This window comes from Gopherus flavomarginatus, chromosome 16, assembly GCF_025201925.1.
Source record: "Gopherus flavomarginatus isolate rGopFla2 chromosome 16, rGopFla2.mat.asm, whole genome shotgun sequence".
Taxonomy (NCBI): domain Eukaryota; kingdom Metazoa; phylum Chordata; order Testudines; family Testudinidae; genus Gopherus; species Gopherus flavomarginatus.
This window is the reverse complement of record NC_066632.1, coordinates 2,383,357-2,397,613: the sequence shown is the minus strand read 5'-3', so window position 1 is coordinate 2,397,613 and position 14,257 is coordinate 2,383,357. Positions and strand designations below refer to the sequence as shown.

The 14,257-nt window shown below is 47.7% G+C and overlaps 1 protein-coding gene across 3 annotated transcripts in view; it reads right to left on the bottom strand.

The window, feature by feature from the left end:
* The window catches only part of RFX1 (regulatory factor X1), a 52,528-nt gene that overhangs the window by 31,483 nt on the left and 6,788 nt on the right, over window positions 1–14,257 (bottom strand). For all 3 annotated transcript variants that reach the window (XM_050925604.1, XM_050925602.1, XM_050925603.1), the window contains exons 2-4: window positions 11,725–12,048; window positions 5,431–5,540; window positions 4,777–4,860 (exon numbers count right to left, since the gene is read on the bottom strand). In XM_050925604.1, the coding sequence (XP_050781561.1) occupies window positions 4,777–4,860; window positions 5,431–5,540; window positions 11,725–11,998 (468 nt within the window). In that variant the 5' untranslated portion in view covers window positions 11,999–12,048. The remainder of the gene's footprint in view (window positions 1–4,776; window positions 4,861–5,430; window positions 5,541–11,724; window positions 12,049–14,257) is intronic.

Below are 14,257 nucleotides of genomic sequence, written 5' to 3'. Positions count from 1 at the left end.
TGCTAGTCCAAACAGATGGACCTCAGCTGGCATGTCTGAAGAGCCCATCACTGAGGTTTGCAGGCACTACAGACCAATTACAAATTCAGGTAAGATCTGTCCAGATCGGACAGCCAAGAATCTGTCCAAATCTTTGGGTGAGCTGTTGGCTGTAGGGTTCTGATCTGTCTGGATTTTCTACTGCTCTGCTGGTTTGAGTGACAGTCTGAGAAAGAGGCAAGTCACGAAGCTCAGCCAAAAGTGGTGAGCGCTGACTCACCCTGACATCTCGCTATCGAGAAGGCTTTGTGATGGAGGTCTGACCCACTAAGGTCACTGCAGATCAACATCAGAACCTTGTCAGGGATCTAATAGGGAATAGGAACCCAGCAGAAGCTGTGAAGCACAGAGGTCCTCTGTAGCTTCTTCTGCTTTGGAGATGATTTCAGGCAGGCTTTTGATAGTCTCAAGTAACATTCTCAAAGAAAGCTAAAGAAATGTGGTCTGGATGAAATTACTGTAAAATAGGTGCAAAACAGGTTTAAAGATCATCCTCAGTAGTTATCAACAGTTCAATGTCAAAATGGGGGAACGAATCTACCAGGGTTCTGCAGGAGTCTGTCCTGTAACAGGTGCCATTCGGTATTTTCATTAATGACTTGGATAATGGAATGGAGAGAATACTTCTAAAATCTGAACATGACACCAAGCTGGGAGGGGTTGCAAACACTTTGGAGGACAGGATTAGAATTCAAAACCACTTTGAACAATTGGAGAACTGATCTGAAAACAACAGGATGAAATTCAGTAAAGACAAGTGCAAACTATAAGGCTTAAGAAGGAAAAATCAAATGCACAACTACAAAATGGGCAATAACTGGCCCTAGGGTAGCTCTGCTGAAAAGGAGCTCGGGGTTATAATGGATCACAAATGAAATATGTAATAGGAGCCAACAATGTGATGGAGTTGTGAAAAGGGGTAAGACCATTCTGGGGTGTATTTGCAGGAGTGTGGCATGTAAGACATTGGAGGCAATTATCCGGCTCTACTTGGCACGGGTGAGTCCACAGCTGGAGTCCCATCTCCAGGGTGCCACACTTTAAGAAGGATGTGAACAAACTGGAGAGAGTCCACAGGAGAGCAACAAAAATGATGGAAGATTTAGAAAATCTGACCTAAGAGGAACGATTAAAGACCCTGGCCATGTTTCATCTAGAGAAAAGCAGACTGGTGGGAAACCTGAGAACAATCTTCAAATATGCTAAGAGCTGTTCAAAGTGGACAATGATAAGTTGTCCTCCACGTCCACTGCAGGTGGACAAGAAGGAATCAGCTTAATCTGCAGCAAAGATTTCGGTTAGATATTAGGAAAAGCTTTCTAGCGAGAAGGAGAATCAAGCTCTGGAACAGCTTTCCAAGGAAGGTTGGGGAATCCCACTCGTTGGACGTTTTTAAGAACAGGTTGAACAAACCACTGTCAGGGATGGTCTGGTTTGACTTGGTCCTGCCTCAGTGCAGGGGGCTGGACTAGATGACCTCTCGAGGTCCCTCCCAGCTGCACATTTCCATGATTCTAGGAGTCTCCATGCGATGCGCTAGCTGCAGCTTCCTCTTCCTATGCCTGTCCTTTAAAGCACTGTAGCCATCTCCAGCAATGTCCACCATTCAGCAAATGCTCCCACCATTAACCTGGTAGGTTTCGGTATGAAGAATCATCACAAAGGAGTCGCTCTCCTCGATATCAGCAGAGGTGACAGATTTGGGGTCTAAACATGAGTTTAGAAATATCTCAGCAACCCAAATTCAGGGGTCGTTTAAATGTTAATCCTTCAGGGGCTTTTAGACAACATCTTTTCAACAAGACGTGCTGGGATAGGAACGATCTGATGGTGTGTTTCTTTTCTAAGGGAGAGCATTTAATGCTGTCCTTGGCCAAAGTTTCTCACTGCACCATCTGGTTGTGAGCGAACTCCCAGAGACAGCTGCATTTCAGTGCTACCGTGTGTAGTCTGAACTGCTTTGGGAAATATTTTATTTATTTCATGTAGAGGAAGGAAGCTGCCAAACCAACCATGGACTGGAAATATGGGAATATTGCTTCCTCTCCATAATCTTGCCTAGTTCAGCGTCTGCGACCCCTCTGCTTGTGTGTAGCTGTCAAATCCACATGAGTTTCAATCACTGATAAATTCAAGGCAAGACAACTTGCCTGGCAGTGTTTTTCAACATGGAAAGGAAAAGCCAGAGGCAGAGCGGATACAAGTTTGCACAGAACTGAGACTCCCTTGTGCTGGACATGCGGCAGTCTATCCCAGACATGGAGGAAACCACTGTTTAGATAATGATTAGTGGCCTGCCAGCTGTGCTAGATGAATGATAGACACACAAACCTTCTTGCAGTCTCCGGATGCCTGTCCATATGCCTCCAGCTGCATCTTCATTACAAATGTAATGCTTTACCAAGATAGCACCTTCTGTCAGAGGGCATCCCCCATGCTATTCTGACTCATACTGCCTGCCCCAGGAGAAGTAGGTAAGAATTAGCCCTGATTTGCAGATTGGGAAACTAAGTGGTAGGGAGAGTATGTGATTGGTTCAAAATTACAGAGACAGTCAGGATAAGAATCCAGGAGTTCTGACTCCCACCCCCCTGCTCTGACCACTTACCACTCCTTTCCGAGACCTGGGAATAGAATTGAGGAGTCTTGCATGCCCTCAAAGTCCACCAGGCAGACAGACTGTGGGTGAACCGGAAATGGAACCCAGATCTCCTCACATCTGTGTGGTAGATTCTGTGCTTTAATCACACGACCACCCTTCTTTCTTAAGACACGGTCACTGTTTTTAGATGATCCATTCCACAGGCCAAAAAGCCCCGCTCCCCGTTTGCTGGCACTGCAGGAAGAGCCTCTGTGTCTTCCGATGCCCACACCACAATTCCAACTATGACCCATCTTTGCTGCTGTGCATTTCCCTGAGACCAATGCTGGGATCAGGTAACCCAAGCATTACATAAAGGATCTGATTAAATTCCCATTAAAATAGGTGAAAAGACTCCTATTGCTGTCAATGAGAGTTGGATCTGGCCCTACATAACCAGGGATTAATTGAGCCCAATGGGTCCAGTTACCACTTATGTCCTAGGGCTACATTCAAACCTGGAATAAGACGGGGCAGCTCAGATGGCCTCTGATCCAGAATCAGATGTGGCCATAAATAATGGCGTAAGTTACGCGGGGTGTAAAGCGAGTGGAGAATGGGGTGTAGATGCTATAAACCTCTCTGGCATTCAGTGAGCATCCAAAACATACGTCAATTACATACACCAGTGGCTGAGTCAGATTAGTGCAAAGGAGGCAGAACTCACCGAGCAGCTGTGAGGCTCTGTGATATGTAGGAACAACAGAGGGTGCTGTGCAAAACGCATGACAATTACACAGCAGGGAGATGCAAAACGCACGTCAGTTACACATCAAAGGGGCAGAAGGCCTGGGGAAGTGGCAGGAAAAGCAAATAACAAGTAGGGAAAATAAATGAGTTGGCAGGACCTCTTTTATCTTCCACCCTCCCGTGATTTGCTCTTCCCACCTCATGCCCCCTGTGAGGAACCGGGAATGTTCTTAATGTGTTCTTTGAATGGGGAGTGTTGACCTGGAAAGGTTGCAGGGACTATCTGCATTGGGGGATGGGAGACTTGCCTTGAGGGAGGATACCTAAGCCAAGAGGCGGGGTTGGAGGCTAGGTAACTAACACCCTCTGCCCGGAAAATGGAACAAAGGGTGGAGAAGAAGCCGGGGGAGGCTGAGTAAGACGGCTGGAGGGAGTTTCAGTTTGGAGCTGGCTGGAAAAATGGAGGGGAGCCCAGGTGGGGCTCTAGCCTCCCTTGCCCCCCGTCCCCCCAAGAGGGACCTAACTGAGGGGTCTGGTAGTCTGTACTTGCAAGACCTGTCTTGGACTGTGTTCCTGTCGTCTAAATAGACCTTTTGTTTTGCTGGCTGGCTGAGAGTCTCTGGTGAACCGCAGGAAGCCAGGGGTGCTGGGCCTTGTCTCCCCCACACTCCGTGACCACCCCTTACACCAGCTAAGTAAAATCCTGCTCCCATGTAAGACAATCCACCTTTAGCCACTAACACACTGGTGCTGGGGGTGCTCCCACACTCCCTGGCTTTAAGCTGTTTCCATCATATACAGGGGTTACAGTCTGGGGATGCTGAGAGCCGTTGAACCACTATACAAATTGTTCCAGCTCCCCTGCACTGATGTCAGTGAGGCCTAGATCCAACCCAATCCATTCTTCTGACCAGTGTTGCACCCAACACGCAACCCCATTTAAGGCACCACTAAATCTGGACCCCAATCTCGCTAAACAATAAGCTTCCCCTGCACCAGTTGGATTAACTGATCTGAATGATTCTTACCCACCTCTAACTTCTAATCTCTTATCCGCTAACACGGTGAGTCGCAGAAGCACTGTTATTTCCCCAGGTCAGCATGATCAGGTGCCCCTCATGCAGCCTGATTTTCCTCGGGCTTTAACAGCGGTGAAACTCCGTCGTTTCCGAGGAGTTACTCCTGCTTTGTGCTGGTCAAAGGGAAAGGAGGATCAGATCCTCAGGGTGCTACTTGTAGGTATGTGAATGAACTAAACATGCAGTGAGGAAGCTGTGCCTACAACTATGTTCTGGGGGCAGTTTAACACAGAGACACTGTGAGTTGCAAGGTTGCCAAGCACAGGGGGTTGCAGGGGAGAAGTGTGGAAGAGCACAGGACACAGGGCTTTCTGAACCATCGCTTACCTGCTGCGGCATTTGCACACCTGTTAGCTGGAGGGGGGATACCGAAGGTGGCTTAGCCTGCACGCTGGCTTGAACCAACAGCCTCTGTCAAACAAAACACCCAGAGTTCAAGGTGAATGGAGGAAGCAGGAGCGATTACAGAAACGGCACCCGGACAATCTCCGGTTATCATCAGGCCCCAGCATTTAATAAAGCACCTGGCAGCAGAGGGCGACAACAGACTTCACAAAGGGGATGAAGTATCATCATCCCTGTTTGGTCCTAGGGCGCAGAGCGACCTGCCCAAATTCATACAGTAACTTAGTGACAGAGCTGGGAACGGAACCCAGGAGTCCTGATTTCTGGTCCTCCCCACCCTGTAACTTCGAGAAACACTCCCCTTCCAGAGCTGGGAATAGAACCTAGGAGTCCTGACTCCCAGCCCCTGCTCTAACCACTAGCTCCTGCTTCCCGCCCCCAAGCTGGGAACAGAATCCAGACATACAGCCTCCTAGCCTGCCCTAGACCACTAAAGCTGAAATGATTTCATGTTCACCAGGCTCAGAAGCAACGAACAAATCCAAGGAGTCCAATTCTAGCCTGATTTATTCCCCCTGTAACAAGTCTAACAGCACCCAGCTGTGCCCCAGGAAGATCGCCTGCTTGTCCACCTACCTGCTGCGTGGCCTGGACTTGCTGCACCACCTGTGTTGGCACCCCAGACTGTGTGGCCGTCGAGCCCGGGCTGGACTCAGAGACGGAGTCACTGGGCCTCATGGCACCTTCTGAATTTTGGAAAAGGAGAAGAAAAGGTTGCATGAAAAGTCTGAGGAAGGCAATTCAGAAAAGGTGTCCAAATCCCTCCTGTATATTTCAAGGGGGTCTCAAGAGGCAGCCAGGGCTAGTGGACTGAGCACAGGACTGGTGTTGGGACCTATGGGGAGTTCTAGTCACAGCGCTGGGAGGGGAATACAGCTCCCAAACTTGGGAATGGAACACAGGAGTCCTGACTCCCAATTCCATGGCTCACTAGTTTCATGCCCACATGTAGAATGGCGCTCTCTGCCATTGCACATAATTCCTCTGATTACCGTACTGCACCCGGTGTGAATTTCCTTCTAACAGAAAGAAACAACCAGCAACTGCCCCTACCAAAAACTAGTGAGAAAACTGGTGACTGAGGTCTCTGATTCAGTCGGCCTGCTCGATGGACCCTTAATGCAAAGATTCCCTGCGAAGCAAGCCAGGTACTTACGATCACAAGGAGCTGTACAGAGACAATCGTAATACATGGTGCAGTGGGCACAGGGGTGTGCATTTGTGTTTGCTCCCCTTCCTTGCGAGACAGGTAATAAAAGACCCAAGGCTTTTATAACCTGGAGCCTTGGCCACCTAATCCCTGCCAGTTCTCACCAAAGCTGGTTTAGTATAAACATCCCCATCCTAGAAGGTGCAATCCCAACCCTCTGATCCTTCCAGGGAGGGGTAGGGGGAGCTCATCTGGGGCTCATTCTAATCTCTAAAGGAGATCACATTTCATGGGTGTCTCGTTTGACATTATCAACAGAAGAGGAGGAAAAAAATAGCTCAGCGACCTTCCAGGATGGTGAATTAGTCTGTTTCCTTAGGGCACTTGAACAAATCAATGTTAATGCTGGCTTTAACAGCTTGGGAACCCTGGGAGACGAGACTGGCTAAGCGGGAAGTCCTTTTCCCACTTTAACAGCTATGATTCCATGGACCAGTGGAGACGGATTTTGAGGAAGCTTTTGCACGATGGGTCATATGGGTTTGGTGCTCTGGCATTTCCTGATGAATTGAGCGGGGCCCTTGCACTGGTAATGTGCAGAGTATCTGGCGCACATTTGTGTTGGTTACTTTGCACACCACAGAATCCCACACGTTAAAGATGGGGAAAAAAGTGTTAGCCCAGTCAGGCCTGATTCCTGCAATCTACTTTTCACACAGAAAGCTGCATTGTTACCCACAATGATTCTGATGCAGCTTCCAGAGCCTGAGGACCTTACTCGACTGATCTGCCCGAACTCCCACGGTCTTCAATGAGCAGCCCTGGCCCCTTTTTTCCTAACCCAGATGTCAGGAGTTTGGACAATGATCAGTTAGGTGAAACTTTGTCAAAAGCCTTCTGAAAATCCAATTTCACTGGCTCTCCCGTGCCGTCCAGCAGCACAATGCCCCGTCATCACAGTAGGTAATTAAAAGGGAGGTGCAGTGGCCTACTGGACAGAGTACAGGACTGGGCCATTTCCTAGCTCTGATTTTGCTCTACAGGGCAACCTTGGGTGAGTCACTTTGCTGCTCTGTGCCTCAGTTACCCCATCTGTAAAATAGGGATGATGACAGTGAGCTGCTTTGTAAAATGCTATGCGATCTACTGGTGAAAAGTGCTAGATAAAAATGAGGGATGGTTCTTTTTATTTTGTTAAAGATCCCATCCCATGCTCTGTAAAGTGTTTTGGCCAAAATTCCTGCTCTCCCCACTAGTCAATAAGTGGCTGCACCCCTCTGCCCCAGAGGCAGGTGCATTTCAGTGAGTCTGTGTGTATGTGCATAGGTCAGGATCAAAGACCTTAGAGAAACGTAACATTATTATAATATTCCTTCCCTTTAAATTCTAGCTCCTCTAATTTAGATGGGTATTTCTAGTGTGCCTAAAACTGCAACAGCCATTGATCCAACAGAACTTTAAGTTTACAAAGCATGTTCAGACCTGAGTTAAGCACCACAGCTACTCTCTGAGGTAGGCAACTACCAGTATTATTACCTCTGCTGTGCAGGTGGAGAGATGAATGCCTAACTCTCATTCAGATCCAGGTGCCTAAATAACTTCTGCAAAGGAAAACCAGCTCTTTGTGCTGTCTGCAAACATATCTGTGCCTGTTTCAATTAAATTAAGTGGAAGATGAATGCAGAAAGAAATTGGCCCCTACACAAATTCTTAGGTGGCGAGGTCTTTGCTCGGCTGGGCATCAAGTCACTCCCACCCCCTCCTCCTCCATCTAAAGGCCAGATGGTAAGTAAACCTTCATTATTATTGCTTTCCTTCTCACTCTCTCTTTTTAAAGGCAGCAGAGCGTGGGTTCCTGGGATTATAAGGCATTTTGTGTTATCAGAACTGTTTCCACTGCTACACTGGTGGGGAGAGAGACAGAACAAGAGAGGCTTGTCTGATTGCACCAGGGTCAGTGTTATTGACTAAGGACCAGATCTCGCCAGGTGCTAGAGGGCGGCAGTCAGTGGCAGTTTGCAGAGGCTCAGCACCTCTTGGCAACCTCTCTCCCGATGGAGTTGAGTGCCTCACAGGTAGGGTCCCCCTCTGGGCACAGCGCTGTTCACTTTGCTGACAGGCGCTGGAGAACGCTGCTCCTGGAGTGCCCTCATGGCTTTCCAGGAGCGAGAAGCGATGCCCGAGAGAGGCACGTTCGCTTCCTTCACAAGGCAGCAAAGCGAGGAACTGGATGGTTGCTCTCCCAAGACCAGCTTCGGGGGCTTGCACAGCCACAGCTCTGAGCTGGCCCAGTAGGAAATGATTTCTGGAAGAGTGAAGGAATCCAATGTCTTCTAATAACTAGGTGCATATGCATCACCCCTCACACTCCCCCTCTAGCCAGCCAGGTACTAATATTGGGGCCTGATTTTCAGAAGTTCTGGCACCCATAGTTCCAGCAGACATTAACGGAGCCGCATCGATCTACACTTAGTGAGGATCATGGTCTTTATTCCAGAAAACTAAAAGGAATAAGATTCATGGCAGATCTCTGACCTGCATCACTCCAGGATTGCGAACAGAAGGGTCAATCTATTATGACAGGGTCTGCATGGTGGATAATCTGCCCTAGCTCACACGCCCCTTTGAGAATCACAACGAATTTTCTCTGACTAAAATGCAAGCTAGCTTTAAAACCTAGTGCCTGCAGACAGCCCTTAATGGAACTGAACTGGAGGGGAGGGAAGTGTTGGGGGAAGTCTGCTAGAAAGATAAACTCCAGCTTTGGTTGTGGGTGGATGTCTTAGGACCTTACAGGGAGTAGCTCGGTAGCTAGAATCTGATCCCCCAGCACCTTCTCCAATTAAACTTTCCACTGCTAGGAAAATACAATCTTGTTAAAACTCCCAACCGGAACATGAATCAAAAGGCTCAAGAGATTTCTCAACAGCTTAGGTGGAGCCTGATTATTATCTCAAGCTATCCAGGTTTCTTTGGATGATATTTCATGCAACTCTGCAACACGTGACTGAAGTCAGCGGGAATATTATCCATCTGTTTTCCTTGCCTGCCCTCAGCTACTTAGTAACAATCTTCCTTTCTATAGGAAACTGACTGCTCCTGATCTGGGGGTGTTTAGATCTAGAAGGGAGGGTTGGTTGGTTCTGACTCAGTTAACTGGAAATGTTCCCCCATTAACGTATCTCTTTGTACTGCTTATTCAGACCCTGCCCTGAATCACAATAATGTGCTACAATAAGGATTTCCTAGCATGATCTGACAGGGGACAAAGGGCCTTCACGCACCTGCCTTCTGAGACAGAAACTAGAATATAGCCCCGGACAAACTGTGGTACCTATGGATGGAGTTCAGTTCTTAATGCACCTTAACAAACAGGCAACCACTCAAGCATTTCTACTTACTCACCACTCATCTACTCCAGTGATGACTTAAAGGATTGGAAAACCTGCCTTACAGTGATAGATAGACTCAAGGAGCTCAGTCTAACCAAGAAAAGGCTAAGGGGTGACTTGATCACAGCCTGCAAGTACTTGCACGGGGAACAAAACTTTGATAACGGGCTCTTCAATCTGGCAGCCGAAGGTCTAAGAAGCTCGGCTGGCTGGAAACTAGACAAATTCAGCCTAGACACAAGGTGCACGTTTATAACAGTCAGGGTAAGTAACCACTGGAACAATTTACCAAGAGCTGTGGTGGATTCTCCATCTCTAGCCATTTTTAAATCAAGACTAGATGTTTTTCTAAACTCGTACACACAGGAATTGATTCAAGGACGTCCTATAGCCTGGGTTATACAGGAGGTCAAACTGAGGATCTCTACTGGCTTTATAATCTATGAAACCCTGATAGATTGGCTCTAGACCAATAAATAATATGGTTATAACAGTGCAGAGCTATGGTAATAGATAGGTTCTACAGTGACTAACCTATGGTTTTATGACTTCTTGTTTCTGTTAGACCTGCGGAGGAAACCCAGTCCTGGGAGAATGAGCTGGATTCTATTCTGACTCATACATCACCAATGGAACACACTACATTCCAAATTCAAATCTGAATTGATGATGCGTAAGCCAGAAAGAACCTGGTTTGACTCCCCGATCTCAGGGGGAGTTTGCAGTCTGGTGGCATTAAATTATTATCTTTTTACTTGAAAAGCGAGTACCTTTTTATCTGGAGCTGCTGAGAGATGATAAAGGAGGAGCCTCGCATAAATATTCTCAATAGCAGCAGTGCACTGGAATAAGTCCATCTCTTGCTGAAAGTCTCTTGATGTATGGTTAGTTCTCAGTGGAGAGTCAGCTCTCCAGATCACTGTATAAAGGTGCCTCTGCTTACCTGAGCCTTTTCCACAGCTTGGATATATTTTAAAGCACATGTTCTATTCTGAAGCATGATTATTGCTCCTTCGTACCTCTCAGACCTTCGCCCTGGCAGGATCTACCTGCTGACTGTAGAGGCAACAGTCAGATGTGGCTGCTTCTCACTCTGATTAGTCCTGCGGAGCCAAGAGAGCTCTGGGGGAGCAAGGCAGAGTCTCTTGTGGCTCGTGCCTCATCAAGAGAATTGCTGATTAATTCCGAGGGGGTTACAAAGGCAATGAGGCTGCACAGCTGTCCCTGGGGGCAGAGATTCCCTGCAGAACCATACTACTGGTGCTGATCCAGAGGATGGCAAGAGGCCAGGTGGACAGGGAAGATCAGGAAGAGAGGAAGGATGGTTCCAGTAGTTCAGGCACTGGCGTGGGATTTGGGAGACCCAATTCAATTCTCTGCCTGTGTGACCTCCGCCAGCTCACTTAGTCTCTCTGGGACTCAGTTATTCATCCGTAAAATGGGAATAAAAATATTTCCCTGCTGCCCGAGGGGGCCTGAGGGTAAATACAACAAAGACTGTGAGGCGCTCAGATACTGTGGTGATCCAGGTCATAGAAGGACCTAAAACACATAAGAAGGAGCTCATGCCCATCTATTGAAGGCAGAGGTGATTCCTATTTGTTTCAATTACATACATGTACCCAGAGGCTGTGTCCATAGACAGATAATATAAAGCTCTAGGCCTGACCCTGTTCTTGCTGAAGTCAGTGGTCTCCTGAGGGAGCAAGACTGGAATAAATACACACAATCTTCTGCTGAAAGGGGCTAGCAGTGAATCTTGTATCTAAAGACAATCTCAGACCTAAAACTTATGTTTGTGGCAAGCATAGTTTTAGGCCCAATAGAAGAAACAATAAAGACTCTTTAGGTAGCAGAGACAGCTGCAAACATGGAAGCTACCGCCCAAGGCGCTAGGTCACATGATAGGTCAGAGCTAAGTTGTATGGGCCGAGGGGTTTCCCTGGTTGCAAACACAGGGGCTAGGATGTTGGTTGCTGCCTGTGTGTGTTGGAAAAAACAGCCAGGAGTGTGAGTGTGACCTTGAGGTGAAGAAGAGTATCTAGCTTCTTGGGCACAGAGCTCGCTGGAAGCGCAGGCATAGGGATTTCTGAGGAAGGAAGTAGCCTGCTGCTGTTTGTTTCTATCGTCAGAGAAACAGCACTCAGTAGACATTTTTTGGAAATAAACAAGGTAACACCAAGAATATACCTGGCTCATACAATCGATTCCTCAGCCTAAACAATTCTGAAAGGCCCCTGGCATTAACTAACCACTCAGACTGAAGGAGCAACCATAACATGTGAGAAGCCATGAGGCTTTCCTCCACCACACTCCTCCCAGACTTACCGGACACCGTGACTATGATATACTGCTGTGGGGCTGGTGTTGGAGTTGGCTGGCCCGTGGCCTGAGCCTGCGGCTGTGGGGCCTGGATTTCCGAGACATACTGTTTCTGAGTGGCTGGTTGTTGCTGCGTGCTTTGCAATTCCGCTACATATTGTTGCTGGGCTGCTGCTGGTGCCGCCGTTGTTGCCGTCGCCGTCGGCTGTTGCTGCGCCTGTTGCTGTTGTGACTGTTGCTGAGCTGCCTGTAATTCCGTAACGTACGCCTGTGTTGCCATGCCAACAGTGGGGAAAATGATAATAAATAAGGCTTTTTTTTTTTTGCTTCCTTTTGTTGAGAAAAAAAAGAGGAAAAAACAAAATAAAAAAAAGAAAGAAAGAAAAAACAATTAATCAATTGTAAAGCGGATCTGAGGATAGAAACAGCTCCCTGCTGTTCTATTCGTTAACCAATAACTTAATTACACCCCATGGTTAATAACTAATTACAGTCAATTACAGTAGGAAAAAGCAGTAGCAGAGTTCATCTTCCTCTGCACAAACAGGCCTGGAAAAGTAAAGGTTCTGGAGAAACCTGTTCAGAACCAATCCCCACATTATGACTGGATGCAATTTACGAAGCTGCGTCAATTATCTTTCCCAGATCCCCACCACAACACACCCTTTTTAACTGTACTGAAATTGGAGATCAGCCTGCTTCTGCGCTCGCTTCCACTGAGGGAAATCCGCAGTAACTCCACCAAAGCCAGTGGGCCTGAGGGAGAGGAGAAGCAGGCCCTTAAGCTGGCATCGGTAGTGGTCTCGGATTGTGGGTGCCCAACTTGACCCCGGTTTCCAGAGGCGCTGAGTGTCTGCATCTCCAAATGAAACTGGGATTTTGGAAACTGCATCATTTCCACATAACAAACAATCAAGCTTCAGCTTGACGGATCAACTGCAACCCCAGGGGCAACTCTCCTCTTACACCAGGGCTGGATTTGGTCCAGCACCTGGGAAAGGATAGCTGTGCACTCAGACGTGAAACCCGCGAGACCATATTCTGCAAATCAGTGAAACTGATGTAAATACACAGATTCACATCAACAGAGCAGAATTTTGTCTCCAGGCCTGCTGGAGGTTCTGACAGCATCACCAGCTCACCCCTTCCGAGGCTGAGTCCTGTGCAGTTCACTGTGTTGGAGATTCATGGATAAAATTAAAATAAAACAAGGTCCATCAGCTCCTACGGATATGGAAACATCCCAGGACACTTTTCAAAAGAGTAAGGCAGGGCTTTCTCTCTCATTCATGGCCTTTGGTCGGACTCAGTATGGCCGTTCTTATGTTCTTATGTTAAATTTCCCTTCTTTTTGTTGTTGTGCACCTGCTGATTGCCCCTCTAAGCCCCAGAAGTGACTGCATTTCACTGGTGGTTTATGTTGAAGGATTTACAAAAAGCTTTACAGTGAAAAGTGCTATGCAAAAGTTAAATATTATTAGAAATCTGAAGGTCTGAAGCAGGCCGCATCAGCAGAAGGAAGCTAGGCCGCAGATATATTAGAGAAGGAGAGTGCTCACTCGTACAACTGACACACATCACACTTACTGTTACAGAGCATGTTCATGTTACAAGAGAGCCCATGGCAGTAGAGTCCAGTATACAATAATCCCTTGACACTCCCAAGCATTCTTGGACTGAGGATCTCAAAGCAATTTACAAGCATTAATTAATTAGGGATCTCACAGCCTCTGGGAGATGCTAGTGACGTGGGTAAACCGAGGCACGGAACGAGGCAGTGACTCTTCCCAAGCACACACAAATGAGTCAGTGGCAGAGTTAGGATCAGATCCAGATTTCTTTTCACCTGATCCCTTATTCTGCCCACTAGACCACAGTGCCTTCTAGCCTAGCAGAACCTCATCACCCTGACTGCCAGCTTTAGTGTGATCTAGTGATTAGAGCAGGAGCCTGGAAGTCAGAGCTCCTGGGTCTCACTCTCTAATCCATCAGTGACCCACTGGAAGAGCTCAGCTGAGTCACTTTGCCAGTTGGTGCCTCAGTTTCCCCATCTGTAAAACAGAGATAACACTGAGGATTGATTAATATTTGTAAAGTGAGTTGAGATCCTCAGAGGGGAAGTGCTTTGAGGAAGGGCCTGGAGCAACTCCACTCAGCTTTACATAGACCGATCCATTTCTCGCACTGCTAAAGATAAGGACAGAAGCTCAGACAGCTGCATTTCTGGTGTGTGTGCTCCTGCGTCAGGGTCTCTGAGGGAGAAGTAATAAGAATCATGTGCCATAAGCAGCAGCCAAGCCCATCAGTTGCTTCTCAGAGACAACAACCCAGACTCCGGAGTTAGAGGAGTCATGACTCCCTAGAGTCTGCCCTGAAGCTTTTTGACAACAGTTTTCATTTGTCACTCTGATCTGCCAAAGCTCCCACCCCAGAGCCAGTCCAGGGGTGCCCATTTGCCCTTGGTGTGCTTCCCAGCTGCATGCCTCCCAGCTCTCCCTGTCCCTTCCACCTCGCTGGCTCTCAGAGCCCACAGAGCTAC